Source organism: Gallus gallus, chromosome 3 (assembly GCF_016699485.2).
Source record: "Gallus gallus isolate bGalGal1 chromosome 3, bGalGal1.mat.broiler.GRCg7b, whole genome shotgun sequence".
Classification (NCBI taxonomy): domain Eukaryota; kingdom Metazoa; phylum Chordata; class Aves; order Galliformes; family Phasianidae; genus Gallus; species Gallus gallus.
Window position 1 is genome coordinate 37,753,426 of NC_052534.1, and position 11,942 is coordinate 37,765,367.

Genomic DNA, 11,942 nt, shown 5'->3' on the forward strand with positions numbered 1-11,942 from the left:
CCCAGCTCACTACAACCTCCCTTCAGGTAGTTATAGAGAGCAATAAGGTCTCCCCTGAGCCTCCTCTTCTCTAGACCGACAATCCCAGCTCCTTCAGCCGCTCCTCATAAGGCCTGTGCTCCAGACCCCTCACCAGCTTTGTTGCCCTTCTCTGAACACACTCCAGGGCCTCGATGCCTTTCTTACAGTGAGGGGCCCAAAACTGGACACAGTACTCGAGGTGCGGCCTCACCAGAGCTGAGTACAGGGGTATATAGTACATACACTATATTAAGAAACACTGTAAAAATTTACTACTATCATTTGGGAAAAAAATAGAGAGCAAAGAGTTGGTGGTTTTGCAGTTTTTTTGTTCGCTTGCTTTGTTTTTTGTTTTGTTTTTTTATTTTGGGGGGAGGGTGAGTTAGTCTTTATAACTTTTTGATAAAAGAAGGAGTTCATTTTTAATGAAGTTTGCCTTCACCTTCACAATCGGTACATGAACTACAAGTCCATGTGCACAAATTATGTCTGTTCTCTGTCTCCAGAGACACTAAAGGAAGCAGAGTACAAAGGGCAGGTATTGTAAGGACAACATGCTGAAAGATTGCTGTATTAAAATTGTTATGGATTATAGGCAGCCTCACTCAGAAAGCTGATTTTTGAAGCAAGAATTGAGATCATTCTCTGAGCTTGCATTCCCTGGGAGCATACTAATGGTTGCTAGAAAACCAGAAGAGTCTACACACGTATAAAAATATTATATGTACAGATGTAAATCATTCAAGTTTTTGAAATACATCCAGAACATGTTCAGTTGACTCTTCTGTCCAGAGAATGGAATGGCCAGCCAATTACTTTACTATTTCACCTACAGCAGAATATAACCAGCTTCAACTTGGAAACAACTTCAACTGAATTCAAAGCGTTTAAGAAGCAACTTCTGCTAATAAATTCAGAAGATGTGGTTGCCTTAATAATTTTCTACGCTTTAGCTAAGAAAAATCATCCAATGTTGAATTAATTTTCTTCCATAAAGACTGCCCTCATACTCCTCAAGCCTCACTTTATTTTTATCATGAGTTAAAAGCAGGAAAAAAAAGAAAATACCCAGTTCTCACAGATTTCTTTGTTTTTCCTAAAGAAAGGATTTTGTTTTATCATCTCATTTTCTGCTAATGAAGTCTCTAGGGTTCCCATCATACACAAATGCAGAAGTGAAGAAGATGAGAATAAGTACTCTGATTTTCACTACTGAACATAATCTGCTTTTTCCTGTTGATCCCTGTTTGGCAAAGGATAACCAATAGCATCCCCAGAAGGGATTTCAAAATAACTACTTTTACTTCTGAATTTTTTTACTAGGTAAATTCTGTTGATTCAGTCTGCGACTGAACAGCTCCGCTTGCTGGCTTGACAGAAACTTTAGTGTGAACAGATAACAAAGTACACATATTCTTATATATTCTCTAAGGAGCCCTGAATGCTATCAGGTCCTGGTGAAAACCCCCCTTGCTCCTTCAGGGCATTTGACTTGTCCTCAGAAGATCTTTTGGCAGATACAAGACAAAGCTTACTTTCCCTGGAATATAGGAATAACCATTTTAATCTCAGATCTTTTCTTCAATGTGACATTTTACAGCAACAGCACAGCACTACGACACGGAAAGGACCGGAAACTATGTTCGGATAAGAGAAAGTGGTAAGACTCACATACTGAAAGAAATGAAAGCAATCTTAATTTCCACTAGCTGAAAACACAAGCTCTAGAGTTAGCAAACACAGGCACCACGACTACATGTTTTTAATTATTCTTTCAGAGAAAATTCTCATAACAAATTCTTTCTGGTGAATTATTCATTGAAAGCAAAATGAAGTGGATATACAAACATACCATCTCTGGCTCGGAAAAAATCTTTGAACCATGATTGGCCAAAACTAGCAATACCCTGAAAAACTATCACTGTGTACTTTTCTTATTCTTTCACACTTGTTCAATCACCTCCTATTAGCCAATGCCAGAGGCAGGGAAGGAAGCATGACAAATCTTTGGAATCACTGAATTCAGCTACTCTCTTGACTTCCATTCACATGCAAGTTGAAAAAAAAAAGAAAGAAAGAAAGATTATTTGCTTATCTTCTTGTGTGTGGTGTGTGTGTACTTGAATGAGCACTTAGACAGTTAGGAACAAGTAGTAATCAAACTACCCTTTTGCAGTTACTACCAGCCTTGGAACATAGGAAGTGGAAAGACCACCTAGAAATCTCCATTACACCTCATTAACATAAGACTTGCTGTGATCCAGTGGTTGAAAACACCCTTCACATAACACCACACACAATCTTCAAAAGCAGGCAATAGAAAACAGTTGGCAAAAATATGAAAGCAGGTCAAGTATTTCTGTGATACAGCCATGGAATATTGTTGTATTCTTTATCACTCCAAGAACTTGCTGAGCTAGTAGCCCTTAATATTTTAAAAGTCTCTGATGAACTTTTCTTCTATGAATTCATTCAGTTAATTCTTACTTTTGTTCTTAAACTCAAAGCTTTTAGCAGCTGCTAAAAAGCTGCTTCCTTTGAGACAGAAATCAGCAACTTGCTGCTGTTAGTGATGGCCTTGGAGCCCTGCATTCCCAGTTTCAAATGTGTTAAGTGTTTGAGTCTTCAAACTTAAACACAACATATGTAGATACATTAAAAATTTATAAAAAATACTTTTTAAAAAGCCCACACAACTACACTGTGTTTTCCATGCATTAAACACAACTGAACTTAACTATATCTAAGACAGTTGATAACTATCAATACTTCACTTACATAGAAAGGTAAGTAGCACATACTGACTTTCTTTTTGAAGTAGAATGTAAAGGGCTACTCAAGGTAACACTAGGAGTAATGATATCAAAAAAAGTTAACATTTTATGACATACCCCTGAAACCATCAGTTTTACTTGCTAAGGATTTACAGCATTGCAATCCCTGTCACTGATCAATAACTACGCAACAGCCCTTACGGCACAGCTAGTCACAACATTCAGACTTACCTTCCTAAAAACTGGCAAACTGATAACAAAATGATTTGCCACAGAAATTGAGAAAGTGCATTTTCTCATGACCATTTTGCCAATATGCATGACATGTTAACACCAGGAATAAACTCACCTGCATTTAAAATACTGCTTTCCTTCATAGGTACCATCATGTTTTCCTCTCTGAGGATCATCCCACTCCACTCCAAGCCAAACTCCTGAAAAATATCATAGCTATGTTTTCATATTTATGGCATCACAGACACAGAGGTTTGTTCCATGTTTCTGAAGTTCACCTAGCCTAGCCTTTCCATACAAAACAGATTATAACCAGCCCTAGACCAAGTTACACAGCTAGGTTTGTAGCTACCTAGCCAGGTCTCGAAGATCTCTGAGAGATTTCAACCTCTCTGGGTACCCTGTTTTGGTGCTGCATTACTCCTGTACTTAAAAAGATTTTTCTGTCATCAAATTCAAACCTTCCATGACAAAATTTGTGGCTATTGCCCACTGTTATATAATTTAATACCTGCAAGAAGAATTTGCCTCTGTCATCTTCGTAACAGTCTGCCAAATGGCTATAAGGCTACCATTAGATGTCACTTAATTTTGCTCTTTACCACACCACCCAAGCCCAGCTCCCTCAACTTGTCTATACGAGACATGTGGTCTACACCTTTGACCCTCAGGACAGCTCTCCCCTGGATACTCTCCAGTTTATCCTCATTCCTCTTGCACTGGAATGGCTCAAACCAGATACGTTATTCTGAGTGCAATCTTATGAAGAACCTCTGCCCTCAGAAGGGGGCAAGAGATTCCCTCAAATTGTTGGCCACGTTCATCGTTCTATGGTAACCCAGTACAATGCATACTTTGCCTGTGACAAAAGCTCACTGTTGGTTCGCATCCATCCACGTAAACTATCAAGTCCGTTGCAATATGCCCTGTAAGCTACCAGTGTTTGCCAGTTTGTACTGATACATGGGTCTATTCCACCCTACATGTGGAAATTCTTACCTGTTCAATCTCTTAGGCCCAAATCTAAAGTTCATTAAGCTTGGCCTGTATTGCAGTTCCACTTTTTGTTACATCAGACAGTTGAGGGTGAACTCTGTTCATTTACAGACATCAATGAAGATGTTGAACAATAATGATCCCAGAGTTTAGTTCCGTGTTACTCACATATTAGCAGGCAGCTGTCAAATCACTGATTATTATTTTTCTGCTTGACAGACCAGAGGACTTTCAATGTACCTAACAGTCTTTTCATCTGGTTTGTATTTCTTCAGCTTCCAAACATTGTTTTTTAATTATTATTATTTTTTTTAGATATTGTCTAAAAGTCTAATTAAAGTTAAGGAGTATTACATCCCCCATTCTCTTCATCCACACCCCTAGTCATATAATCACAGCAAGACCTTTTGTTTTTGACAGATATCAAGGTATTCCAATTACCATCTTGTCCTCCATATACCTGGAAACAGATTCCAGGGGAACATGCTCATGATCTTTCTGTGATGTGTGAGGTGAGAATGATGAACCTATGGTTCGCTGGTCATCTTTTCTTGCTCCTTCTAGAACTGAATGCAATGCTAGTCAACTCCAAGCATTAAGCAATCTTCCCATCCCATCATCAGTTTTTCAAAGATGGCATAGAGTGCTCTCACAACTGAACTGGTCAGATCTTTCAGCAAACAGAGCTGAATCTTACTGGTTCCAAGTACGGTATCACAGGAGTGCCCAGACTGTTGGTCTCTAACTGCTGACAGTCTCCCTCTGAAACTGTGCCTGTACACAGAGAGATCAGCAAGCACTGTTCACAGAATCATTCAGATCAGAAAAGACCACTAAGACCATGTAGTCCAACCATCCACCCATCCCACCGTGCTCACCAACCATGTCACTCAGTGCCACATCCACATGTTTCCAGAACATCTCCAGGGACCACTCCAGCACCTCCCTGGGCACCCTGTGCCTTACCGCTCTTTCTGAGAGGAAATGTTTCCTAATATCCAACCTCAACCCTCCCTGGTGCAACTTAAGGCCGTTACCTCTCATCCTATCACTGCTACCTGGGAGAAGAGGCTGAACCCCGTCTCGCTACAACCTTCTTTCAGGTCATTGTGGAGAGCTAATGAAAAAAAGGGAGGTGGCAAGAGCTTTTGGTAGTAACCACTTCCAACCAGAAATGCTTCTTAGGCTCCTTTTGACAAGTTAGCCTTGTAAACAAAATTTACCTGTGTTAGAAGTTGCCATATCTACACAAGAAGGATACACACGCGTACAAAGCACGTAAACTGTTAGCTCCTGCTCACCACAGCTGAATTAAGAAAAGCACCATTAGAAATGAAGCTGGCCACCGTGAAGGCTGTTTGCCCCGGCGCTGCTTACCCGCTGTAGGCGAGACGCTGCCGACGTACCGCACGGTGCCGTACTCTGTGCCACACAGCACTCTCCGGCCCAGCGCGTCAGCGGGCACCCCGGCGGCCATTCCGGTCCTTACACACCTGCAGGGACGGAACCGCCGTCCTTAACACGCCCGAGGCGCAGCTGTTACAGCGGGCTCTCCTCGCACAGCACAGCAGCGCGCTGACCGCAGGTAAGCCGTGCCCGCCCACCTCAGCGCTCCTCCTCACGGAGCGGGCCGCCTGCAGGTGAGAGCCCGCAGCCTCCGGGCGCCTCAGGCCCCGGGCGTGAGGCCGTTAGAGCAAACAGCAGCCCCTCGGCCCGAGGCGAGGGCTGCGGGAGGTCCGAGCGGGAGGGAAGGGTCGCGCCGGCCGGCGCCACACACCCGCTCTATTGGTGGCTGTGCGTGGAGAGCATTCGCCGGCCGCCACAGCCCACAGCACGCCGACCCCCAGCCCTCTTCCGCGCTCCGCAGCCGGGCGCCTGCCTCCCGCCCCGCCTCGTGGGCCAGCAGGCTGCCATTGGCCGCACGGCCGCAGCGCCGCCCTATCCCGGCCCGCACACGGCTCCGCGCCGTCTCCCTGAGCCGTAGGCGTGAGGCGGCGCCGCTGTAGGGCCTTCTGGGTAACGGTGTTCAGCGGCACCGCCCGTTCCGCACGGCCCGCCCTTCCCGGGGCGGTGCCCCCGAGACGCCGTGGGGCGTGAGGTGCTGCCGGTGCTCCCCGCCCCGGGGCGAATGCTGCCCTGCGGGGTGTCCAGTTCGCACAGATTAAAGCTGAAGGCCTTGGCTGCGTTCTGTAAGTAGCAATTGCTTGTTCATTAAAACAATATTGCCTCAACTTTGGGACCACAAGGACTGAAGCTGTTATGCCGCTAAGTAACAAAGGGGCTATTCTAGTGCTGTTACGACCTGAAGCTAAATAACCGTACGTTGTTTAGGCAGACAGCTCAGCTGGTTCTGTGACACCGGTTACAGGTCTTTGGTAATGCCAGTATATGCCAGTCAAAGCGCTTTGGGTAGTAAGTCCGAAGTATGTGGCACACCAGTGAGTTGCTGGCGATGCCATTTCCTCCGGGTTCTCGTGCCTGTTCCTCTCCCGCGGAGGGCAGCCTCGGAACAACGCGTTGTCAGCGACGCTGAAACTACGCGGACGTAGATGGTGGTACGACGGCCATCAAGCACCAAGTCCTCCTGCTCGCCACTGAGTCAGTCGCTGTTCCTAAGTACTAACGTGAGAACATGTTTTAGCAGGAGGAGTTGAAATTCATCCGGCCTATGAATGGGAAGTAGAGTTACTTTGGTTTATCCTCTTTGTTAGATATACGGACCTGAATCGCCAGAGGCATTTTCAGTTGGAAAGGACCCTGGGTGGATTTCCAGCCAGCTCTGTAATTGTAACCAGTCACTTTTCACCTGGCTCTCCTTGAGGTTTTTACTCACGTTAAGAGTCTTGACCTTTAAATCAACCAAATAAAACATGAAGTCAAACTCTTTAGTATGAATTACTACTTCATTTCACGCGCACACGGGGGAGTACATCATACTCTATTGTATTTGGAAGCTACCAGTCAACTCTGGGCAGCAGTTGCAGCATTACAAAGTGTATATGTCCTTACAAAGGGAATGTAACCACTGCTGCACACTTTCCTTTCCTCACTGCCAATTTCTCCCTCAGCATTCCACTCTGCTTCCAACGCCAGTCCTGATGACGTAGGACATTCTTAATTGTACGTACTATAAATGCTGTTGCAATGTTTTTGTTAGCCCTTACAAATTACTGGCAGGCTGGTTCCTTAAATTCCATATTTAATTTGGACAGCGCTCAGTATACTGAGCATCAGTTGGCCAGAACAGAAGTTACGTTTCACTGCCTTTGGCTGTGCGTTGGGAAAGGTGTTTCAAGTATTATTCACCACCTTTCTGACCCAGCAGTGTGCCTATAGATAATGCAGGCAGTCTGAGAACCTACAGGTGTATCACTGGCGTTTTTTGTATTTAGCATTTCTAAGATGATACTGATTTTTGTGGGAGAAGGGGGGGAGGATGTCTTATTTCTTCTGTTTTAATACTGTCACCAACAAATAGCTATAGCTGATCCAACAGACTTATTTTTTAAAAATCAGAAACAGGACAAGGCTCTTCAGTCAACTACAACAGTTTTTCTGTGGCTTTAGTTCTATGTCTCTATATATTAACTCCACAATTACCTGACATTATATTTTTAGAGAATTTTCTTCCTCGCAAATACTTTTCTTTCTCTCCCTGTAAGAAACTCCCTCCCACTGCTCACAGTGCCGTGGTGCCAAGCACACCTGGGTGCTTAACGACTTCCACCAGTGCAAAATTGTTCTCTCTCCGTCAGTGAGCAGAAGTTCACTGCAGGCTACCATACGCTGGATGATAGCAAGACAACAGGCCGGTTTTTATGTGCATTTCAAAACAGCATAACCAGAATTGTATGAGTTGGCCATTTTTCTTTTTTTACAGACATCAGTTACTACTTTAGTCATTAAGTACATTTTACTATATGGTCCAGAAATGGCAACCAGAACATTATAAGAGTGGAAAATAATCTACTGTGATCCAAGGAAGATGTAAGTGCTCACTGCCACCACATGTAATTCATATACTGAGGGAGCAGAGAGTAATTTCATGGATTGTTTTTGAGTTCAAAAGCAGAAAATTAGATATTTAAGGCTTCTCTTCACACCGGAGTTCCAGCAGGTTTTGCAGTGCTCTGCCTGGCAGTATCACGTTAGACTTTTTTGGGGTATCCCATAATTCTTTATGCAAGAATGTAAACCAGGTTGCTCAGCAAATACTTTTCCAGTGAGCTAAGCAAGAACTTGCTCATAGGGCATACAGGTGAGAAACACTGTCAGGATTCACAGGGTTTAACCTGCATCATTACTATGAACTTTGCAGGTCATGCATTTGAATAGAAGTGGATCCATGAATCATGCGTTACTCCTAGTCCCACCAGCTGAACCATTGGGCTCAGTAACAAGGGTGAATACGTACATAAAGATGAAGAAAAATATGGGAAAAATTTAATTAAAAAGCAACCATTCCTAAATTAACATCTTTGCACAAAGTCCTTTATTTTCTGCTATAATAATGATAAGCCTTAAAGAAGGAAGTCAGCATCAAAACAATGATCTGTTCCTATTTTATCAGCTTGTCACCAAGTTTCATTCTAAAGTAATTTAAAGAAAATGCTGCAGAAGAGGCAAACTCTGGTGCTGAGGTCTAATAGGAGTTATCCAGAAAGGATGTTAATGTGAGGATCACGTCGAGTCAGCCTGTAACAGATATGTTTCCTTGGCTTCAAGACTAGAAAATTTGTTAGAGAAAGAAAATTAGTCAGTAATGGAACAACGTACTCTTTATCATCTTTAAGATGATATATTCAAGTTATTTACATAACTGACAAATTATTCATTACTTTAATATCTCTTACATTACATTTGGAAAGCAAGAAGGGAAGCACAGGGAAACTGAACGCACTCTTTTGCCTTTCCTAATGAAGTGAATGAGATGCTGCAAAAAGAAGTGAAATTACATGAGGTATCCTTATAAAATAGGTATTCTTACCCCCTCACATCCCCTCCCTGGCTCTGCTTTTACCCCATCTAGCTGCCAGCCTTGGCATTTAGGAGGCTTTTGCCGATTGGAATAATTCATTAATCCAGACAAAAACAAACTTCTCTTCCCTCAGGTTAGCAAGTGAAACTGCTTCACAGACAGATCTAATGAGTGTTACCACCAGGTCAAATTAAGTGTTGAAAGCAAGTGGTAAAGAGAGGTAGAGAAGCTCCAACTATGTGAGACCAAAATAATGTATGGCAATGTAAGATATTACAAGCTTCAACTTCTTCGAGAAAAAGTTTCTGGCATTTCAATTTTCAAAGTGCAGAAAATCTTGGGTTACTTTTGTGAAGGCACGGGAAAAGCCAAGATTTAAAGTTTACTTTGTCCTGGAACAAAGAAAAGTTTGAAGGAACTGTGTATGCTATGGTATTAGTAGCGGAGCAGAAATACAAAAGGAGAAGAATGACCATGAAAGTACTGAGCAAACAATACAAACAGGATAGTAAATATCAAAGCTGAAACGTAGAATGATGAGATTAAGGTAGAGCAAAGACATGCAACAGATTCAAGTAAAAATGCAGAATTAAAGCTGTGTGTAACACACTGGGGAAAGTGCATTTAGAGAAAGCGATACGAAGTCTAACAAACTGCATTACAGTGCTGTTACTGCTAGCCTTAGAAGCCATGTCTGCACACACATCAGCTGCTAATCAGTAATAACTATCACATCTCAAATTGTAGACTCAGTATTAAGTATCTGATTTGATACTTGTCAGGTCCTAACCTCTGCCATTGCTAATCAATTGCTCATGCAGTCTCATTCCTCCCCCATTTTACACAAACTCACATTTGCTTTGCAGATTAAGCTTTTCCTTTACATTGCCTACGTCTTATTAATGAAGTTATTTTAGAGCTACGCCAGATAAAAGAACTACATTTGTACATAGGATGGTGCCAGGTAGCATTTCTATCACAACCGTAAGAACAGAGGAACATAGATAAAAATAACCAAGTAACAGACTTACAGGAGAACAGTGATAAGCATAATAGCAATGATATGTTTTAACTAATGAGAGATTGTATCTTGCTGCAGAACAAACTTGGGAAAGATTAGATTCTAGAAAGCTGTTCTGCAGTTAAATGAGGGAATGTGAGTTCAGAGTTTGTCTGTCCATTACATACAGAATAACAGTGAAGGCAAAAGAATCAATACGTAGCATAGCACTCCTAGTGCAGCAGAACACAACTAAAAGGAAGTGCGTTTGCTGCAGTTCATCTAACATATACCATACGTGCCTCCTCAGCAGTAAGTCAAATGACAGAAAATGCCACTCGGGCTTGAAGTGTGAACTTAGAGCCATGCACATGAACTTTTAGAAGAAAGGTTTGAGTGGAAAAGGGGATCACCAGGTGAAGGTGATAAACAGTTATTGCTTTCTGCCCCGTGAGGTGCACTGCAAATTGCACAACTGTGAACTGAGTATCTTAAAGTTTACATACTAAACTGAAAAGTTAATATGAGAAAATAGAAGAGGGAAATTCTTTACTCAGAGGGTGTTGAGGCGCTGGCACAGCCGCCCAGAGAAGCTGTGGGTGCCCCATCCCTGGAGGCGCTCAAGGCCAGGTTGGATGGGGCCCTGGGCAGCCTGAGCTGGTGGGGGGCAGCCCTGCCCACAGCAGGAAGGTGGGGCTGGGTGGGCTTTGAGGTCCCTTCCAACCCAAACTATTCTATGATTCAATGATTCTATGATTACTGGATGATACAATATTAGTATAAACACTGATAAATTGCCAGAATTACAGAATAAATTAAAGAGCAGAAATGCCAGCTAGTATAAAAAAAAGTTTTAAACAAGATAAAAACCCTACCTCATCAAGAAAGTTTGATGATACAAAACTACTTACATTCAGCAACTGAGCAGAAATGAAATGCCACTGCAAGTGCACTTTGCACTGCATATATACTAGCTGTAATATCCCAGTAGGCACAAGGACATATTTTAGACTAAGCCTAGGAGATTCTCCTGGCAATAGATGTTTTCAGTGCTGTCCCCCGTTCAGCATCAGCTGCAGCAGTGCTTAGAAACTCCCAAGACATGGCACAAAATAAATATTGCACTTTGCTACAGATGGTATTTTTTTTTCCCCCATCAAAATACTAGGAATTTACAGGCTTGCTACTATGCACTTCAAGTTAAGAAATGAAATACAGCTTACTGTCATTAACATTAAATAAAAGACAACTTTCACCAGCTTGAAGCTATTCAGTCCTGGCAACCAGATCCATTCGGCGAAAAGGCTACTATTTGGTGTCTAATCACAACACAGAGACAAAGATCCCACCTCAGCATGCAGATAGAAGGAATAACCCATCATCTGTAAGTACAGAATGCTTCTGACTAAAAGCAGCCATCCTGAGCTTTTTTTTATGCTTAATCACTTTTGGAAGACTCACAAAGCTTGCCAAAGGAAAACATTACAGCAACCGTTTTCAGTTAGTTTTCTCAGTGGGTTGAGGTAGTGGCTCTACCTGTTTGCAGGCACAGTAAGTGAACAGATGCACACAACTATTCTTCAGCTGTTAGAAGCCAAGTATCTCTGGCCATTTCTTTTCAGAGTCTGCTGCGACAGCATGCTGTCAGCTTAATACCGCTGCTGATAGCACCAGTCCCAACTTGGATCTGAACCACTACTTCCCTACATGAGAGCAAAGCTTTGTATGGCTACAAACATGAAGAGAAGTGCACCTGGTTGAAGCCACCTCAGCTAGGAAACAAACATTTCTGTTTTGTGTGTACATGTGTGAGCAGAGATATGTCACTTTTCGGGCTATTTTTCAATGAGGTTCTCAGTGCCATGCAGGTATGTCTGTCTACATATTTTTAAAACAGTACTTAAGCAATTAAACAAACTGGAGGAGTATTACAGCCTGT

General features: G+C 42.6%; 1 protein-coding gene and 1 long non-coding RNA gene across 8 annotated transcripts in view; one reads left to right on the plus strand and one right to left on the minus strand.

The window, feature by feature from the left end:
- Positions 1-5,919, minus strand: part of TBCE (tubulin folding cofactor E) — a 20,637-nt gene extending 14,718 nt beyond the window's left edge. For 2 of the 6 annotated variants that reach the window (XM_423980.8, XM_040698272.2), the window contains exons 1-2: positions 5,403-5,919; positions 3,145-3,229 (exon numbers count right to left, since the gene is read on the minus strand). In XM_423980.8, coding sequence (XP_423980.5) covers positions 3,145-3,229; positions 5,403-5,502 — 185 coding nt within the window. In that variant the 5' untranslated portion in view covers positions 5,503-5,919. Of the gene's footprint in view, positions 1-3,144; positions 3,230-4,485; positions 4,800-5,402 lie in introns of all 6 variants that reach the window. The other 4 variants (XM_046939489.1, XM_040698269.2, XM_040698270.2 and 1 more) reach the window with 4 other exon arrangements.
- Positions 5,564-10,535, plus strand: LOC112532059. 2 transcript variants are annotated; one of them, XR_006938923.1, is made up of 3 exons: positions 6,087-6,214; positions 6,394-6,649; positions 6,737-10,535. It is a non-coding gene; the product is annotated as an uncharacterized LOC112532059 (long non-coding RNA). The 2 variants fall into 2 exon arrangements; XR_006938924.1 differs by lacking the exon at positions 6,087-6,214 and adding an exon at positions 5,564-5,610 and having other exon boundaries at positions 6,394-10,535.
- The last annotated feature ends 1,407 nt before the right edge of the window (positions 10,536-11,942 follow it).